The sequence below is a fragment of the Cimex lectularius genome, unplaced genomic scaffold (assembly GCF_000648675.2).
Source record: "Cimex lectularius strain Harlan isolate CLEC.00 unplaced genomic scaffold, Clec_2.1 scaffold187, whole genome shotgun sequence".
NCBI lineage: Eukaryota > Metazoa > Arthropoda > Insecta > Hemiptera > Cimicidae > Cimex > Cimex lectularius.
In genome coordinates, this window is record NW_019392726.1 from 469,739 (window position 1) to 491,062 (window position 21,324).

Here is a 21,324-nt window from a genome sequence, read left to right on the forward strand (position 1 = left end):
CGTGAGAGAATGTAAGACGAAATTATTCAAAAACATTAAACCCTTTGTAAAGTCGTGATGCATGAATAACACTAATGTTTATTTAACATAATATACCTTAAACCGTCTTTGAGTTTCATTTGTTATAAATTGAGAAAATATCTTGGTAAAAACGTAAATTCGCAGTCTTCTCTGATACCACTAGTAAACGGAAAGGCTTAGCTCAACGAGCTTATCGATATTGGCTTATGAAAACTTTTAGGTCAGAAGCTTCAACAGTGATGATGCATGATGCTCTGGTCTGAATCAATGAGGCGAATTACAGCTACTTGGAAATTCAAATATTTATTTATTTTAAAAGTACAAATAGGGCTTTAAGTTCCCTTAGATGTACTTATATTATAAATAAATTAAGTATTATAAACATAGTAAAATAAGCAATAATAATTGTAAAACACAATAAAATAATAAATGACAAAAAATAATATAATAAACTATCCAGGGGGTCGTCGGTGGCCGCAACGGTTGAGGCGTTGACACGGCGCTCATCACTGTAAAGTAAAGGTCCCAGGTTCAAATCCAGCGGCCCTGCATTCGAACCCGACATACTTACAAATGGTTTTTTTTTCCTAAATACCGTCACCCTGAGGGTTTATATGTTGTTGCGAACCCTAGTAAAAAAGAGAAAAAAAAATAAAATCAACCATCCATAAAGAACAGATCAATTTCCTCTCCACCCAGATGATATTGTCGTATGTTAAAAACAGTATCAAACAAAGTTGGCGGCAAGATGGAATGTCTGTAGAGATAGTAAGAAAGAAATTAAGCCAGTTGTACATAAATGGCCAACTGAGGAACTTGAGAGAAAAGAACTTGTGAATCTCTCTAGACTGCGAATAGGTCACATCAGGCTAATCCATAATAGGTTTTTAATATGCAACAACCTTCCAACTTGTCCTTGATACGAAGTGGAGAACGTATCATTCTGACAGTAAAACATATTTTGGTCGACTGCGAAGGCAAAGGCACAACCTTTCGAGTAATTTACAGGAGCTACTGGGTCCCCGGTTTTTTCTTTCGAAGAGCACTTTTCACCTTTCTCAAATTTATTGGAATTTATAATGAGATATAGGCCTTTTCTCAAATTGTTATACCATTGAAAGTTTGCCTGCTAATGTTTGAATGAGAGTTGTGCGTGCAAGAGTTCTTTTTTTGCAGAAATTTTTGAGGCTGCCGGAGCGGAAAAATGAAATAGAAGAAAATACAAATTGTGAGGTAATAAACTGCGATGCCCGAAATTGCAATTTAAATAAGAAAGATAGAAAAAAAAGATAAAGAAAAAGAAGTGTTATTGTGTTTTGTTTCTTATTATTGTTATGTAGTATTAGTTTAAATATAAAAAGTGGAAGGTTTATGGGCCGACAAACAGCTGAGGTCATCGCCGGCCCTCCGCGTGTATTCCTTCTTTTTCCTGTCTTTCTCGCGTATTTTGTATTGAACTGCAGCCATTTGAGCATGTCGATCTGGTTACTGACTCTCTGCTTTTATTTGTATATTACGTAGTTATTTTAAAAAGCTAGCCTCTTGTTAGTACCTCAGGTTGTCAATTTAAAAATAGATACACAGCATACAATACATAACATATATATCGCCACAAACATAAAAGTCTGGTCGCATTCACTCCCCCAGAGTACTCGATATTCCTCGGGGCGGGGTTATAAGCAACCCCTTCCTTTCACGCTAATAACTTACTTTTGCTCCCCAGACATCACACACTCACCCCAGAATACTCGATATTCCTCGGGGCGGGGTAAATAACCCCTTCCTTTCACGCAAATAAATTACATTCATCCTAATGTATTAACATAAACACCACACAAACACTTCAGACACAACACAAGCACAGCACAAACACACATAACATTTGAAGATCCCTATAGCCCTGAGGTACCGGTACAGCGATTTGTGCCCGCTGCCGTGGCCCAAGACTACGCACAGGTCCGATGATATTCCAAAATATTGCTTATAAACGTCGAGCCTTCTACAATTGAAAAGGTTTAGGTACAAGTATTAGTTTATTTATCATATTTGAATGGAAGAATAAAAGGATAAGGATGAGCCTATACTCATGCTGAGACTGTTGCTAGTCTGACTCCATTATTATTATTATTATTATTAGCCATACAAGCCTATGGGAAATGTTTAAATTATGGAACAAAAATTCAAAATTCTAATTTTGAATGGAAGAATAAAAGGATAAGGATGAGCCTATACTCATGCTGAGACTGTTGCTAGTCTGACTCTATTATTATTATTTTTATTTTTTTTATGGTTAATTTTTTTTTCTCTCTTTTTTACGAGGGTTCGCAACAGCAGAGGTCATATAAACCCTCAGGGTGCTGGTGTTTTTGAAAAAAAGCCCATTTGTAAGTATGTTGGGTTCGAATGCAGGGCCGCTGGATTCGAACCCGGGACCTTAACCTTACAGTGATGAGCGCCATGTCAACGGCTTAAACCTTGCGGCCACCGATGCCCCCCCCCCTATTATTATTATTATTAGCCATACAAGCCTATGGGAAATTTAAGAACTAATGGAAGTTCCTTTAGAAACATGGAAAAGAGTAAAGGTCCAAGAATAGAGCCTTGGGTTATACCAGCTGAAATTAAGAGAAAAGAGGAGATAAAATGTGAAGCTTTAACACAAATTCCGTCAGAGGTTATTAGACAGAAATATCCACCGGATTATCCGAACAGGATTTGACAATCAAGATTCGAACAAGAACAAGGTTAAAATGGCCCTAACCATCCCTAACATGAAACAACTTTGACTTTTCAATCAGATAAATACCAAAATCAAACAAATTATGTGCAAAAGAATGGATTTATTTTATCTACAATTAGGCGGATGACTTTGAACTTTAAGGCAAGCCCTTAGGGAGTAATATATTTTAACTTGATAGCTCAAAGTTGTCTTCTGATTTAATTCGATATTTTTAAATATAGAAGAATGAAGAAATATAGCCTCAGTGGAATGAACAAACATCCGCTATAGGAACACGTACATTATTTCTTATTTGATCATAAATCTTCTTTTTTTTAATCAAAAATACCCTGAGGATTTTCCTTCCCCTATATACCATGAACTCGCAAATTGAACAGTGAATTAATTTTTTTTAATTAGAAGAAAAGTTATTCTCTGAGCGTAATTTGATTCAAACCAATTTTATTTGCTATTTTTTATTGTTATTTTTGTATATTTTATTTATAATTAGTGCTGAACTATTTACAAAATGTATAGAATATTTTTATAGATCGTTGCACCAGTTGATGATTTTTACAGGTACTATTCAACTAAAAGAATCAAATGGAAAAAATCAGCAATAAAGTTTGTTAATTTAAAATTAAAAAATATTAATAGTAACAAATAATGTTTAACATTTACATCCCAAATTATTTCACCATAAATCAAGCCTCTGACAAAGTCTATCTTTTATTTTAAAGAAAAAATAAATTTCTGTTTCAGATGATTATAATGATGGTGACAGTGGTCGTTGTTTTCACTATTTGCTGGCTGCCTTTCAACATTTTATTGGTATGATTTAATTTTTGTATGTTTTAATATGCCTAAATTACATTATGGTCATATTCTCTGATTTATAACTGGCATATATTTGTACTCTGGAGATATAATAAAATAATAAACCCAAAGCAAATAAATCAAGTTAGCCATAATAAAATCTTACTTTACATATTTTAATTTAATCTTTATGGGATCTGTCAAATTTCAAATAAATTTCAACCAAGGCGTTTAATTAGAAAAAATAATTTTTTATGTTTAATTTTTTTTCCAGTTGGTTTGGGAAGCAAATCCAAACATTGAGCTTTGGCAGGGTCTTCCATTTCTTTATTTTGCCCTTCACTGGCTTGCAATGTCGCACGCCTGCTACAACCCGCTCATTTACTGCTGGCTGAACGCCAGGTTTCGGTCTGCGTTTTGCTTGACACTGAAGAAACTATCATGCAAAAGAAAACCGCCACCCGACCAGCTCTTGCACCGAATTAACACTTGCACGACATACATCAGCATGCATCGAGCCAAACACCGGAGTAAAAGTAGCTGCCTAGAACAACAAATTTAAAAAAATCCTTTTTATTTCCAATGTATCAAAAAAAACTTGTACATATTTGTAAACATATTTTCATTTTTGATATAGAAACATCAATTTAGAAACAGTCAGTTGCTATTTCTTTCTTTAAAAAAAATCTATTCATCAGTAATGGCTGTGATAGTACATTAGAATAGATTTTGTGTACAAATATTAAACATAATTTAATACAATGTGAATCTAGGTGGTCTGTGGTTGTTGACAAACCAATCTAGCATTAAAAAAATAGTTTCACCATTCATTTTCTACCTGGTAAGTTTCAGTATAATCTGACGATCACAAATGATTTAACTAAAATTGATCTATCCTTGATTTTTCGTTATCCCGAACTGTATAAGTAGAATTTGTCATAATTTCCTTGAAAATAAAATTCAGCTGGTTGACAAAGGTTTGTCTTATTTTTTTTATTGTATTTTTTTAAAATTCTTTTATTAAAGTGTCACATTGATTGTGTTTTATGTGGAGTCAGTTCTCTTAAGCGGCCCATAGACAGTCAATATTATTGTACAATATAATTGCACAATAATTTGACGGTTGCCCCTTAACATTCAGTAATATTGTACAAAATTTTGTTTGTGCAATGAACTGTATCACTTGTTGACATTTCACATACTGACTGATATTGCGCAATAATGCCGACAGACGGTGCAATATTTTCCAGGTTGCACAATATATTTTCAACTTTTCGTCAATCATGCAATGTATTGCACAAACTTGCAATATCGTCTACACACGATCAATAAAGCGGCCCATAAACGATCAATATTATTGCACAATATTTTGGGTTGTGCAATTTAATTGATCGTGTGTAGACGATATTGAAAGTTTGTGCAATACATTGCATGATTGACGAAAAGTTGAAAATATATTGTACAACCTGGAAAATATTGCACCGTCTGTTGGCATTATTGCGCAATATCAGTCAGTTTGTGAAGTATGAACAAGTGGTACAGTTCACGTGCTCGTGGTTGCACAAAATATTGCACAAACTTCAATATCGCCTTCAAACAAAATTTTGTACAATATTATTGAACGTTAAGGGGCAACCGTCAAATTATTGTGCAATCTATATTGCACAATAATATTGAACGTCTATGGGCCGCTTAAAACTGCACAACCCAAAATATTGTGCAATAATATTGATAATCTATTTAGGCCCTAGATGATCAATTATATTGCACAATATTATGAATTGCACAATATTTTTGACTATTTAGGGTTAGTATTGAAGTTTGTTCAATGATTGAACGAAAGTTTGAGCAAGTTTAATATTTATTCCACTGTCTAGGGTATGAATTGTGCAACATTTTTCAGCCTATATCTGGTGTATGCAAAAATTGAGATTAAGATGTTCAATACTATTGCGCAATAAAAGTATTGTGCAATTTTATTGTAGGTCTATGGTCCTGGTGAGAAAATGTTAGGCTAAAAAGAATTTATAGATAAATTTCTCCCTATAATAGATTAACATTTCTTTTTCAGAAATTATTTTTTATTTATTACACTTTGAAAACTGAATTGAAAAAAGTTTTAGTTTATCTAGTTGATTTCAGGTACAACCATGATGGTTAGGGTTTTGCTACAGCAAACAAAAGTAAAAACATAGCAGTCAAAGTGTAAAGTAATTCCTGTCATGCGGGAGAGCTAAGCATCTAATTACCCATTAAGTGCCATGGACGAGCAGTCAAACCACTTTACATGACTTTTTACCCAGAACCGCTAGCGTAGCAAATACAAATCAGACGCCAAAACCGTTCGCCCATTGCAATCCCCTAAAAAATGCTAACATATTTTGACTCGAAACTTTTTGATCGACTCACTTCAATACAATTTGATCACATTCTTAGATTCTATTGGTCGATTAAAATTTTGCGATAAAAGATTTCACCCGAATCTTCCGATTTATGTTACAACTTACAGACCGCCTGACAAAACTTCACAGTTTACTATCGAAAGTTTTATCTCTAATGAATAACTAATTGTTGTGTTGGATGTTTCAATTAATTACAAAAAATGTATTATAATTCTATTTAAGAATATATATATTATGTTATTTAATACATAAAAAATTAATTTTATAGGATATTAAGCTCAACAAAAAAATGGTAAAATTGTGTTTTTTTAAAAATATTTGTTAATCTTTCTTTGTTTTATTGTTGCTTTCCTGAAGGGGCCAAAAAGTGAAAATGTGTGTATAAATAATATAAATTTTTATATTAAGAATGACAATCTGTAATTACGATCACATCGCTACAGCAATCTTCCGTCAACAAAGAAAAAAAAAAAGTGTGTGTAGTGTTACTTTTAAGTTAAAAATGACAAATGATTTTTATATATGTACAAAATTGGTCTTATGGCATTTTTATCATTAATTTGAGCGTGTTTTGGCCACAGATATAGATTTTTTTTTTTTTTAAGATTGTCGTGCATGCAAATAGATTATATTAACTCTAAAAATTATCACAGTCGAATGTACGTTTTTATCTAGTTGTATAAAAGATAGAGGATGTTTCAATTTTCTATAATTTTTTTTATACATTTTTCATACAAGTAACAAAAAGTTTGATAAGAACCCCCAACCCATATAATGTGTTATTTAACAATTAGTACATATCGTACACTTTATATTTGAAACTGACAGTTTTCTGTAACACCAGTTGTATTTTATACTCAAATTATCAATGTTTATTATAATATTCTTATTGAAAATGCTACGAATGTAAAAGGAAGCGAGATGTTTGTCAAAAATTTCTACGTTCATAATGCGTACATATCTTTAGAAAAAAGCGTATATTATATTACCAATAAAATGCTAGTCAATTGGAAAAATATTAATTAGTATGTACTTATGTGTTATTATTAAAACAGGTAACTAAGAAATATAAGGCTATATTCCTCAATGAAAATTATTGCGAATACCTATTGTAAATACAATTACGAAATAATTCTAAATTTTTAAAGGTTTTTTTTTCCAGAAAGAAAAGTCAAAAATGTGGTAAAATTGATGCAACAGAGGAAAAAATCAGACCGCTTGTCCATATGTTAATGTTAATGTTATCATAGCAAAAAAATATTATTCTGAAAATTTTATTACAAAAATAAATTAATTCACCATAATGGAAACGTCTTCTATTTCAACATACAAAAATTATTTCTAAAAAACAAAAAAAGATTTTTTTTATTTTAAAAAAGAGGTGTTTTTTTTTAGAAAAAAATATGATCTATTTCAAAATAAAAAATTAATACCTTGAATTGAAATTGAATCATAATGCAAAACATGTGACAAGACCACTAACAAAATTCCAAATACTGTAGCACATGGTGGAATCTTTGCCTCTTCAAATAGTTATATACGTAGTTTTAGCACCTATTGAAATTCCTCTAAAGTGCCTCATGAAATAGGATGTCAGAAGCGGAAGACGTTGGTCCACGTTGGGATAAATGTATTGCACATGCGATCAAAAGTATCAGTAAGTATTGCTTTACGAGCTATTAAGCACATTTAGAAGAATTTTATTCAACGGGACTGATTAATTGGTGACAAATGTGATATAAGAATTCTTATTTTCTGTTACAATTCAATTATGTCTCAGATTTATGGAGGAAAATTAACGAAAATTATAATTAATTTTCAGCAATCGGCACGGCCCTGGGCCTTGTAGCTTCAACGTTAATTTTCAAAAGCAAGTAGATTGTTTTGATTTTTTTTTCACAAGGCATAGACTAATTTATTATAAATTGTTCCAGGGAAAAGATGGGCTTTTTTACTTGGAGTGGGTTACGGAATGGGTGTCGCGTTGTCCGGATGTGAATATGAAGTGAATCAGAGGGATCCAATTCCTTATTGTGAAGACGAAAGTAAAAAACCAAAAGGAAAGTAAACTCAAGTGTACGGTAAAGTTTGCAGTCCGCTAGCTAACATGAGTATGGGATTGCTAACACTTTTAAATATATATCGTTAAATATGTCATGTTGTCTATTCTCATACGTTTGTAGTAAATAATAAATAACATTGTGAGGTTTACGACACGATGAACCAGTCGCTTCATAGGCCATCCTATTCCATTCGACTATTTTGTCAGCTGTGTCCTTATACAAAATTATAAAAGAATTCAATACTTCAAAATATAACAGAAAAAAAATCAGAGGAGGCCCCATGGCTTAACAAAATTAATAAAATAAAGTTTTATTGCTGAAAAATCAAATTGCCTATAGATAATAATATGGATTAAAAATCCAGGAACTTCTCCACACTGTAAAAAGCATTCTGAAATAAAAATCATTTGAACGACACTTAAAATGAAAGTATGTTATTACAATTTTTAACATCAGGTTGGAGTGTGTTATAAATCACCACACATTTATAAAAAATATTTTTATTATTAATTCACGAGCTTTTTATTGTTGTGTGGTGATTCCCAAACTGGGCTCAACGGCTCTATGGAACACCACGGTTGTGCTACAAGGGCACGAAGTCCCAGAGAGCCACGGCGCACATTTTAGGAACCACTGCACCACAGTAAAAAGCACACAAATTAATAATAAAAACATTATGCTACAAGGATGTCACGAAAATTTTCTATAAAAAAATATTAATCCATATATGTTCAGCAGTCACAATTGACCTATTTAATTATTTCAATTAATTACGTTTTTCATCTCAACCAAGACTTTAGATAAAAAGTATAATTGATGGAAATAAAAAATATTATTTTTATATTTATAAAAAAAAAAAATCCTAAAAATTAAACCCTCCTGTATAAAACCCTAAAAATCAAGACCCTAGTGGCCATCCAAACGCAACATGGATGTTAACGAGAGAGCTGCAATTGTGTAGTTTATATTATTCCAACAAAAAAAAAAAAAAAGTATTCGCTTTTAAATTTTTGTCATTAAGTGCGTAATTGCTTTTCAAAAGGCATCAGGTGGGAGTGTGTTATAAATCATCACACATTTATAAAATATATTTTCAGTATTAATTCGCATGCTTTTTATTGTATAGTGCAGTGATTCCCAAACTGTGCTCAACGGCTCTCTGGAACACTACGGCTAAGCGAATCGCTAAATTGATTATATTAAGAATAAGACCATTTTCCAAAACCTCAAACCAAAACTTAATCCATTGTGTGCTTAAGTTTCAACCGTAATTCATCGGAAGTGCTTCCCATGATGATTAAGTAGGCATCACCCTCAGTGCAAGTATGAAGTCATTTAATGTGTATTAAAAATAACATAGGGCCGAGTATGGAACCCTGTGGTACTCTGCACTTGAATGGGATCTCAGAAGACGTCTCCCCGACCAAAAATTTTATTCAACATATTCAGATAATCTTTACTTTCTGGTCGGCTTCTACACAAAAGATGTACAAGACTACTACCATTCACCTCTACGAAATGTCAACTGCGCAGGCCGGACCCAAGGCAGTGTGCTCTTCCAGACAAATTAGTCAACTATTAACCTGTGTTATTTAATTTTACATTACAAGCCTACTTCATACTGTGCTTATCACATGGTGTTAACGAGCAAGGTTGGAGGACCACAATGTTAACGAGGAAGCGGACTGTAATTTTACAAACGAAAAATTGGGTAAAATTAAAAAAAAAAAAAAAACACCATTATCCGGCCCGGAGGACCACAATGTTAACGAGGAAGTGGACTGTAATTTTACGAACGAAAAATTGGGTAAAATTTAAAAAAAAGAACACCATTATCCGGCCCGGAGGACCACAATGTTAACGAGCAAGCGGACTGTAATTTTATGAACAAAAAATTGGGTAAAATAAAAAAAAAGAACATTATCCGGCCCAGAGGACCACAATGTTAACGAGCAAGTGGACTGTAATTTTACGAACAAAAAATTGGTTAAAATAAATAAAAAAGAACACCATTATCCGGCCCGGAGGACCACAATGTTAACGAGCAAGCGGACTGTAATTTTAGAACAAAAAATTGGGTAAAATTAAAAAAAAAAGAACACCATTATCCGGCCCGGAGGACCACAATATTAACGAGCAAGAGGACTGTAATTTTATGAACAAAAAATTGGGTAAAATTAAAAAAAAAAAAGAACGCCATTATCCGGCCCGGAGGACCACAATATTACAAGCAAGTGGACTGTAATTTTATGAACAAAAAATTTGGTAAAATTAAAAAAAAAAGAAAAGAAAAAAGAACTCACCATCCAGACGATTCCTCAAAACTCTACGATGAGTAAAGGGGGAAAGGACAGGTGTGCGGATGATGTAGGAAAATCGGGATCAGGATACCTTTTACCTCGTTTCCTCGAAGAGCCACTGTCAATCGGTGATCTCGCCACGAAGATCGCGAAAAATAAAATAAAAGAAGACAAAATAGAAATTTTGAACGAAAACGATTGGCCAACGACCGATATGAACGATTCGAACGACAACAACGAACTGTGTAAGGCAGAGAGGACCGAGCGTTAACATCGCCGTACCCTGGGCTCAAAGTCCACAAAAAAAATGGCTTTAACACATGGTTTTCTTCTGTTAGTCTTCTCCACTATGTTTAAAGCATAATTATACATTAATCCAATTAAACCTGTAAAATAAATGTCCAAAATGTAAGCTGAAGTTATAGGCCTCTGGGACGTAAAAAAAATATTAAATGCTTTCGTAAAGCATGTATGTTTGAGAAAATGCATAAATTAAAAAAAAAAAAAAAAACCTGTACACCCTTTCCTTCAGTTCCTTACCGTTTTTTTAACCCGCAAAATTAAATTGTGCACACCCAAAATTAATCTAATTTCTATTTGACCATCTTGTACAAATAAACTATGAATTTTAATCATAAAAAATGAAAATTGTGTCAAAGGTCAATTTTTTTTAACCAGAAGGAAAATAGCATTGCAGAAAACCTCGTTAATCACAGGTAGATATAAATAGGAAAACAAAACGATAATGACTACAGTGTTTTTTATTAATATAATTACAATCATACACTTAAAAAAAACCAAGTTGACTAAATTTTATCAAATGTTTGTGAATTTGTACAACAGATATGACATAGTGCAATTTTTTCTGTACACAGGAAAGATTGGGGGGGATAAAATCCAAATAATATACATATACAAATATGGTACAAACAAAAATAAAAATCTTTTACACAGTAAAAAGAACAAAACATTTTTTAAAAAACTTACAAAGAACAAAAGAAATGAAACTATACAGTTTTAAATAAATATTTATACAAAACAATTGTCTTTTATCCGAGCAGACCTTTGGTCAAACTTAAAACTTATCGATCGATAGAGAACTAATCAACAGAACAAAAAATATAATGTACACATGCCTAGGATTAAATTATGATCTTAGGAAAAGAAATAAAAATCAAATTCTGATACAATCTTCAGAATAGGATATGTCCTTTTATACAAGCACCTTTTTTAGAATAATCGATTAAACAGCACAGGTTCGTGATAGAAGTTTTTGGAATATTTGATAAAATTTTTGTCAATAATTAAGCAATTAATGAAGTAGAAAACTTGTTTTCAATTTTATTATGAAAATATTTTTTTTTATTCGCTGATATATCTATATATATTAAACACATAGGAAGATTTGTTTAATTTTGTTATTTTTAAATAGTCCACATGTAAAAATATAGATAAACAAGTTTTGTAATAACCACTCCACAGCCATAACTACTAAAAATGACTATTCTAAGTAACCAAGATATTCCTCGAAATTACTACAGTCTGGAGATTATATTTTTTTCTATAAACCCATTTGTCTATTTTTTAAGTTGCACAGATATAAATCTTATAATATAAAGGACAATTAGTCTAAATTGAAAATTAAGAAATGGTAAACTAAAGCAACAACTTTAATATTCAGTGTACATTTTAAATATTTAATTTTTGAATTTACTCCCTGGATATGTTAAAACTGTTCAAACTTGGAAGAAGAGAAAAAAATGTACAGTGAATATCAAATTTTGCTCGGGTTTACGCTTTCTTAAATTTCCTACAGTTTTCAATTTAAATTCTTTCAAACCACTTCAATCTAAAATTTCACAATAATTTCACAAGACGACACTATGACTTAAATATATAACACATGAAAAATGTTAATTAGATATGTTATATCCATTAAGCTAATAAAATATTTCAATATTAAGATTAAAATTGGTATATCAGTTCTTGAGTCGACATGAAAATACGCTTTCAAAAAAGATCAATTTCAGAAAAACATTTAAGATTATAAATGCAGTTAAAGTGGTCAGGTATGGAATGTTTTTATTTTTATTATTTTTTTATTACATTGCATATTAGTTTAATATTGAAATGTTAGCCCTATAATGGTCAAAATTTATACTTTTTTTTTAAAAAGGAAAGATTAAAAAATTTCTAGATTATCAGAACCTTCCACTTGGCTAATCGACAAATTCTTTAAATGAGATCATAATTAGTGATAAAAGTTTGCCATATTGTTAATTTAGCACCTTTCAAAATTTTCCCCTTTCATTTGTTATAGGTACAAAATAAAAAGAAATCCTTACTGGACTTAGTTGAATTAAATAGCAGAAATCTGTGTTTCGTCTTCATCTGTAATATTAAAAACAAAACAAAATCAATAAAAAAAAAAAAAAATTACAAAAGTACAAAATTAAAATGAAACGTATAACATTTATTTTTTACATGCTGAAAATGGACATACACATGTTTATATTTCGTTTTAATTTGTAATCGTAAGCTCATTCAATTTTAGCAGCAATAAATGTACACAAACACAAAGCAAGGCTTAAACAGAAAGCGGCAAACAAGTTATTTGAAAATAATAATTGCTTACTCGGTTCAATGATGCCTCTTTCGAATGAATAATGTACAAACTATTTTTCTCCCATGAGAAATCTGCACCACAAAATATTGTCGGTAAAACATTAATAAACAAATAGGCCTTAGACTGATAAAATCAGTTCTTTGTATAAAATGTACAACCAAATAATGTCCATCCCCCCCCCAAAAAAAAAGCAGAATTCTTTTTTTTTTTTCTTCGTGAAAGTTTATTAACTGAGGGTTAATTGTGTGACTTAAAAGCGACTGAAGTGATATTGAATGATGAGGATTGTAACAGAGCTACCAGAGAGATTTCAGGTAAATCGTACAACAATAAAAAGAAGAATTCTATCTCTGAGCTATGTTGTGAAACTCAGGGACAAGGAAGATCATCACATCTGAATAGGAAAAAATCAGAAGGGTTTATTTCCTATTTGGGCAATGGGGTGAAAAGAGGGTCATTTACAAAAATGTTAAACGCTTTAGGATAAAATTTGCAAGAACGAAACATTGATGGCATCAGGAACAGGAGTCGTTCCTATTGTCAGTTTGATGGGATATTCGTGGAATAATTTATTATCAGCAACCAAACGCTCATGGTCAAAGTATGCTGCACCAGTTTTAGCATCTTGGGATGGCGTTTAAGGAAATACATCTGACCCTGGTGAATAGATGAAACATTTTTTTAATTCAATTAACTAACTGAATGAAGTATACTTCACTAAAGCTCTCCGTGGCTATTTCATTTGTCGCAGAGAATCAAATAGATTACACCACATTTGAAAAATGGCAAAGGAGGGGTTGAGATGGGAAGTTAGTGTCCGAGGTGATCGAGGTGACGATAACACAAGTGGTAGAGCAGCGGCGTATCAAGCCGAAGATTGTGGGTTCGAATCCCGCTCGTGACACTGACTTTTTTATCTCAACTAAAAACATTAATTAATTGAAAGATAGTAATTGGTCAAGCGGACCACAAAACTAGTGAATTTAATAAGTTTTTCATTTTTTTTAATTTTATTTTTTCATTGATTAAAGTTGTGGTGACTTACCACCTTCTCAACGAAAGCGGCACCTAACCAAATTACCAACAATTAGAACCGTTAGCCAAGGGGGAAAAGATCAAACTCAAAATCCTCAACTCTCTACTGCAAATTTAAAAAAAATCCTTCTAGGATAGCGAAATTACATTTTTTAAGTAGGCAGTTTTTGAGAGAATGATTCAAATTTCTCTAAGATGGAGAGTTTAGGTTTCAGGATGATTGTACAACAGGCAACATATGGTAATGTTTCTGGCATCATGTCTTTTTATAACATCGATTCTTTCCCTCAAAGATTCCCTCCCCGCCTTGGCTGACTTTCCCATTTTCAAGGTGCATTCCTCTTTCTAATACCTGTTATCTCATCATTCTGAGGATTTATTTATTTATTTTTTTAACCCTCTTCCTCCGGAGCTTCAAAACGTCCGGAGGCTCTGACAACCCTCTGACTCACCTCAGAAGACCTGTTTTCCATACAGCCAAGGTGCATTAAAAAAAAAAAAAATGGTTTTATGGGCAAAAATTTTGTTAAAATTGAGCAGACGGAGAAAGCTGAATATTTTTTTTAATTTATTTAACTGTTTCTTGTATTTGATTAAAAATAAAATTAATAAATTCACTAATTTCGTGGTCCGCTTGACCAATTAATAAATTACAATTAATTAAGGATTTTTGTTGAGATAAAAAATGCCAAAAATGAAAAATGGCAAAAAGGAGGGAAAATTCACAAGGTGGGGTTGAGATAGGAAGTTGATGTCCGAGTGGATTGAGATCACGATAGCTCAAGTGGTAGAGCAGCGGCGTATCTAACCGAAGATCGTGGGTTCGAATCCCGCTCGTGCCAATGACTTTTTTATCTCAACTAAAAACCTTAATTAATTGTAATATATTAATTGGTCAAGCGGACCACGAAATTTAATTATTTAAAAAAATTACTTCACTAAAGCTTTCCATGGCCATTTCATTTGTCGTCGAGAATCCAATCCGATTACACGACATTTGAAAAATGGCAAAAAGGAGGGGTTGAGGTTAGTGCCCGAGTGGATCCAGGTCACGATAGCTCAAGTGGTTCGAGCAGCGGCGTATCTAGCCGAAGATCATGGGTTCGAATCCCGCTCGTGCCATTGACTTTTTTATCTCAACTAAAAACCTTAATTAATTGTAATAAAATTAAATATATTTTGAAAGTTTTTTCTTAAGCAAACCGAAAAAACTTATAATTCATATTAACACACATAATAAATAAAATTATTTACAAAAAAACACACATCTAGCACCAGGACCAAATAAGGCAAGAGACTACGCTGTCAGTGTTAAAGCAGAACAAATATTTTCAAATTAACAATTATGTACAATAATATAGAAACATTTGGGGGTGATGTTTTATCAACGACCATTCTGACGCCTATACTATTTCATCTTATAATTATTATTGCATGTGCATTCTTTTGTGCATGTGCCCCCAATGTACATGAAATACTTACCACATTGAAAATAAAAAACAAAAATACAAGTGAAAATCTGTACAATATCAGAAGACAGGATGTTATCTTTTTTTTTTTAAATTAAATTTATAAAGCCCCGATAATAATGTATGTACAAGTAAGTGATAATATTCCTATAAAGTACTAACCGTAGAGAACGACGAGATAGTACTAACCATCTTCGTCGTGATAGTAAGGGTGAGTGACTCCTTCATGCGAATGTGCTCTACCAAGCCTTTGCAGCCTGTGCGTCGCCATGTTATATGGTGGCCCTATTCTAGGCTGTGTAGGAGCTGTTCCCAAAACACAACCTAAACATTGTTCGATTAAGATTCATGCTAAAGTTAATTAACAATGTTCCAAGTTCTGATTTAATATTGGTTTTTTCGTGACAAAAAAAAACGCTTGTATTAATTACAATCTAAGATACGTTAATTATAATAAAACATAAAAACAATTACAAAGCGTTAATTAATGTGATAGATATTGTAATTTGTAAAAAGTTTGAATATGATTGACACAAATATATAGTTATTATAAATATATGGAGTGACAGACATGTGGTTTTGTATGTACTCGCATTCAAATCAACTCACCATTTGGTAAAGGTGGCAACACCGGTACAGCATGCAAGAAAGGGGGCCTCCCTACAAGAAATTCAATATTTTCACGTCGGCATAAAAAAACACGAATGTTTTCTTTATTTAAACAACAAATGTATATTTAAAAAGAAAAAACTATGTATTAGTATCCAACGAATTTTTTTTTTTTAATTTCGAATTCATGCCGGAAATATTAAAAATGGTTAAATTTTAAGAAAAATATTACAACAAAATAAACCAAAAGAACCAAAGATAAATTTTTAAAATTCCCTTTTTAAATTGTAAATTGTAACATAGCGGATAAAATCTGTTTTAAGAGGGTTACATTTTTAGAGAGAAAAAAATGGTTAGGACCCCAATCAAACAAAATAAATTAATTTGTAGTCGTTTTATTTGAAATATGGAGAGGCCGAGAAAGGAAGTCAATATTAGAAAGTTCCAGTATGTGAAATATCAATTTTTTCATCCTTGAATATTTTTTACTGTTTAAATACACTAAACTTTAACCAAGTGGCAGTGTCGGAGGGCCATATCAGCATAGAAGCTGAAACGTATCAAGAGCACTCTCTGAGTGATCTGTCTAGCAGAAAACGGGTCATCCTTACTCGCTTAATGAAAGTTTTTTTTTTTTTTTTGTTTCGAATACAGCTGGATTTGAACCCAGGACCTTTACTAGTGATGGGCTGCGTGTCAATGCCTAAACCATCAGGGCCACTGCTGCCCCCCAGGATAGGTTGTGAAAGTTGACATACTTTTGTCCACAATGTAGGGAAAAGTTGCAATTCCTTGGCTCCTTATAGAGAGTGTGTAGGTATGCCACCTGATATGAGAATTGTGCTTAAGCACGACTGTATCTAGGTCCCCTGTTCTAATTGTATGAAGAAACAAGACTGTTTTCTTGTATATAATACTAATATTCCCCCCCCCCTAGTGTGTTGAGAGTGAATGTATATATAAGCGTGAATGTGTGAGACGATCGATGGCAGAAAATTGAGTACCCCTGATCCTCAATTATATAGGTGTAAAGAATATTGAAAAAATATTGAGTGCTTCATCATCCTGAGTGAATGGTATGTAAATAAGAAAGAAGCAAGAGTGTCAACGGGTGTGGATTTAGCAACTGGGTGAATTGGATGCTGACTAGCTGTTGATTACCCCCTCGAACCCAAGCTTGGTATAATGACCAAGGTTCGACCCCAGACTGCCAGCACTCAGGGTGGGTGATTCTTGGTGCGTGCCAGTACAGGCTAACTTTTAAGATATGACAAACAGAAGCTTGAGGTTCCACCTCGGAACCTGAGATTTATAGGCATTTAATTGTTTTTCCTTGGAATATCACGCTTCATTAAAAATTAATCATCTTAGATCATCCAGATATGCCAATTCTCACCCATTCTATCAGGGTGTCAGTTTGCCGTTTGTACTGACCATCAATGAAGATGGTAAACCACTAAATTTGTGACAAAAACCTAAGATAATTGACAGATCATGATGACCAGAGATGATCACGTTACTTTTGTAAATATATTTTTTATTCGATGATTTTACTTGTATTCATAAAATAAAACTGATATTTCACACGTTACATGTTATTTAAGCACATATACCATCCTGTCAATGTTAGTTACTGATAAAAACATGCAATAAAATGTACACACATGCAAGTAATTAAAATGATCCATGCTAGAAATATAAAAAGATTGGGAATATATTTAAATTTGATTTATTGGCCGTAACCTGGCTATAATTGTTACTAATGAGGCGAGACTGCAGTTTTTTTTTTTGGTGATTCTAGGTTGAAAAATACTCGAACGTTTTATTTTACATCTCTGATTCTGATTAATTTACAGAGCCAAAATTCGTGCCAATGCGTATAGTTTAAAATATTCAAATACTCTGTAAATCAGTAGTTGCTACAAAATTGTAAGAATTTTTGCATTTTTTTCAGAAACAGTCGGAGGCATTTCGAAGGCGAAAAATTTGAGGGAAAAATTGTTTTTCGATTTGACTGATAGCCATGGGTATTGTAAATATTGAAATTTGTGACCAAACAATATTATATTGTTTTATTATTAATTTTCCTCTCCTGCTTTAAATAAAAATAAAAAAAAAATTAATTACATTTATTTGGAATTTACAACTACAAGTGTTGTATTAAGTAAATATGTTCGTATATGTTGAATTATCATTTGAGGCTCTTGTAGGAGAAGTTGCCCAGTGGTAATACTACTTCACACTGATTAAAAAATAAATAAAAATAAACAAAATAAAAATAAAAAATAAAATAAAAACCAATACGTGTGTTTTATTAGTGACCAGTTGTTTAATAATTTGTTGGATTTGGTTGTTGGATCGAATCCAACAAATACATAACACATGTGTAAGCCGGTCCCCGTCTTAGCGATAAATTTTAGTTGTTAAAATAAGAACAAAATAGGGTAAACGATGAAAGGGGACAAAGGTTGCAACTCTGAAGGGGCGACCACCCAGACGGGAACGACGTGACGTCCCCCTCAAATCTGTCAAACGTAGCTTGGAAATGGTTACCCAGGTAGACAGATAGATAAGAACATCGAAGTGTGTGGATGACCCAGGCTGGACCCACGTCTTGTTTCCTACGAACCTGAGGAACATAACATAGCAATAGCCAGACAACCGATCAAATAAATAACTATCGTCTAGATATTTAATGCTGAAGGGTTGTCACATGGTCAAAAATCCGTAGCCATGAGGGACATCGTAAATCGGGATCGCGTCAACCCTGTGCTCGCCACCGGTCTTCGCCGGTCCACCCGTGGCGTGGGAACTCCCCCGACTTTTGAGTACCCCTACTCCGGGAGAGAACCGGTATAAAAGGGATGACTGGGAAATCTAAAGTCAGTCAAAATCAAAGACTCACTCCAGGAAGTCAAAACTAGAGACTCACCCCCTAGAGTCAAAACCAAGGACCGGGAGAGAAGCAGCCACACTTCGTCTGGGATTCAACAAGAGGACTCAGCCAGCCAGAGCCAGTGAGGATCAGCCATTGCGAACAATCAAGCCAAGTCAACGGTCGAGAGAAAGGATGCTGTGGACAATGATCGTGGCGAACATCGTTTGGGGTAAGTCTCTTTGTTGATAGACTCATACCAGATTTACAGTTGTGGCTGACTTGTAGATTAATTAAGATTCTGTGGTTTGCGTACCGTTAAGAGACGGAATTGTGTACAATAAATGTTACTGAATATGCTCTCTGGTTTATTGAATTCTAGAACCTTACCTTCCATTACACAAGAATAAGTAGCAACGTGCTAATCTCTTGTTGCTTAGAGAAAAGTAAGTGAATATTGAGAGATTATTCGGCGCTGTGCCGTCAACCGCTTACACATGTGCAACATAGGCAAGCAACATTTTTTTAAGTAATTAAGTTTTTCCTTGTTTTCTAGGGCCCATTGGCAAGAATGCTCATAATTGTGTCTACTATTTTCCAATCTAGTATCACCCAAAAAAAGTTTAATTAAAATTGTCGATCCGACATTCGTAACTTTGTCAATTATTTATTTTTATTATAGGAAATAGTAAATTTTCATGTGCAACTTAAAATTAAATTCATAAGTACCCCAGTATCCAAATTATTCACCAAATTAGTTTATTAATCATTGAAAAAAATGAGAGAGTATTAGATTTTATTACAAATTTATTGAAAACTGAACCAATTTTATAGTAATTTTAGCATATATCTACAAATATTTAAGGAAAAGTTAAACCTTATTGCATCCCAAGACTGTGCAACCATAAAGGAGAAAAGTGATTATATCCCAATGTGTGAAGCGTTGGATTCTAAAGTCTGGGTTATTCCATAGGAAAGTGGTTGTGTACGAGAAAATCTATAATTACCAGGCTGCAACGCAGAATGCCTACGGAGGTGAAAAGGAGGAGACGTCGATGTCGGACACATTGGCGTCTCAGCCGAGCTGTTAGAATGCGAGTCCAAAGCCGTCGAATGACCCGAATCACTACTTGTTACCGAGCCTGAAAATATTTTTAAATTATTTCTCCTACTGTTTGAGTTTTTTTGACATTTTATTGATATTAATATTGGTATTAGTTTTCAGTATTATTATTATTAAAAAATCAAAAGCTTATTAAAACATGCCAAATACTTTGTTAATTCATCTCGTAATACTGAGTTTTGTTTTCTAAATCGGTGGTAGAGTCGGTAGAAAGGACTCACCACTTGTTAATGTCTTCCTTAAGGGCAGATTAGAAAGACTTGTTACACTAGATGACTCTGCGTTGAGATCGACCGAGGACAAGAGCGCCGTATGATGGTACGCCGGGAGAGGTGGAGTATCTGAGTGACTCCTTTCATGACTCGCCCCTCTCGGCTGGGGTCCGCCGCCCCTCCTCACGGCTCCTGGGCTTTGACGCGGCCTCGTCTTGCTCTGCTCAGCAAGAGAGAGGAGCTTCCTGACGGCTTGGGGCGAGGCTGATCCTATCCGAGATATTAGTGAGTTGTTTTTATTATTCCATTAAGCAAGACAAAGCGGCATATTTTTAAAAAAAAAAGCATGCTTATTACTTTCTAAAAAAATAAATAAAATGAAAATACAACCAAAAGTACAAATTTAAAAAAGATTTTTAATATCGTTTTGTAAAAGAGTAAAGAACTAAGTTTCACACTTTTGCACTTTGGGTTTTTCATTTTTAATCAAACACAAAATGCTTTTAATTTAATCCAGCTGTGACTAATAATTATATATAATCAATGTTAGAATAGGCCAATTTATTATTGCATACAAACTGGTCGAAGCTCACCGAATTTCGGATGGGCGTGCTTTCGCGTGCCTTCGGATGCACTGCTCGCTGACGAAGCCGTGCTGAGAGTTGGGGAAGGGTTTCTTTTCCGGATCGGCCCCGAAGAAGAGCCTCCTTCTCTTGCGCCTTCGCACTCGAGCGATAACTCGTGAAGTTTCTCCTCGTCGGTCACGACTCTCATTCTGTTGAGATAAGCCTTGACCCTCCTCACCATTTGCGCCTGACAAGAAATTTATTAACGCGATATTTAAAAATTTATCGTATAATTAAAAAATACCTCTTCAAACATTTTTTTAGGATTTGGCGCTCCAGTAGATTTTTTTCTTCGTTTAACCGTAGCTGCACCCTGTTGCACATTCCCTGTGGTTAACTGATTCAAAGCGACCATCGCATTCGATGGCGGTTGACCTCCTGTTTATAAAAAATGTGTTACAATTTTCAAAATGATACAAATCAAATCA

At 33.4% G+C, this 21,324-nt stretch overlaps 3 protein-coding genes across 13 annotated transcripts in view; 2 read left to right on the forward strand and 1 right to left on the reverse strand.

Annotated features, from left to right (window-relative positions):
• Window positions 1-4,397, forward strand: part of LOC106669850 (RYamide receptor) — a 165,004-nt gene extending 160,607 nt beyond the window's left edge. Inside the window, exons 4-5 of the mRNA XM_014399665.2 lie at window positions 3,503-3,571; window positions 3,831-4,397. Coding sequence (XP_014255151.1) covers window positions 3,503-3,571; window positions 3,831-4,118 — 357 coding nt within the window. The 3' untranslated portion in view covers window positions 4,119-4,397. The remainder of the gene's footprint in view (window positions 1-3,502; window positions 3,572-3,830) is intronic.
• Window positions 4,398-7,194: 2,797 nt separating this feature from the next.
• Window positions 7,195-8,113, forward strand: LOC106670836 (MICOS complex subunit MIC10-like). The gene is made up of 3 exons (XM_014401476.1): window positions 7,195-7,615; window positions 7,781-7,828; window positions 7,893-8,113. The coding sequence occupies exons 1-3, from the start codon at window positions 7,549-7,551 to the stop codon at window positions 8,024-8,026; spliced, it is 249 nt and encodes an 82-aa protein (XP_014256962.1). The 5' UTR covers window positions 7,195-7,548; the 3' UTR covers window positions 8,027-8,113.
• Window positions 8,114-11,504: 3,391 nt separating this feature from the next.
• Window positions 11,505-21,324, reverse strand: part of LOC106668129 (rap guanine nucleotide exchange factor 6) — a 283,118-nt gene continuing 273,298 nt past the window's right edge. For 6 of the 11 annotated variants that reach the window (XM_014396600.2, XM_014396677.2, XM_014396623.2 and 3 more), the window contains 7 exons: window positions 21,141-21,274; window positions 20,864-21,083; window positions 20,280-20,540; window positions 19,943-20,077; window positions 16,061-16,111; window positions 15,641-15,775; window positions 11,505-12,712 (listed from right to left, as the gene is read on the reverse strand). In XM_014396600.2, coding sequence (XP_014252086.1) covers window positions 12,681-12,712; window positions 15,641-15,775; window positions 16,061-16,111; window positions 19,943-20,077; window positions 20,280-20,540; window positions 20,864-21,083; window positions 21,141-21,274 — 968 coding nt within the window. In that variant the 3' untranslated portion in view covers window positions 11,505-12,680. Of the gene's footprint in view, window positions 12,713-15,613; window positions 15,776-16,060; window positions 16,112-19,942; window positions 20,078-20,279; window positions 20,541-20,863; window positions 21,084-21,140; window positions 21,275-21,324 lie in introns of all 11 variants that reach the window. The other 5 variants (XM_014396607.2, XM_014396659.2, XM_014396616.2 and 2 more) reach the window with 5 other exon arrangements.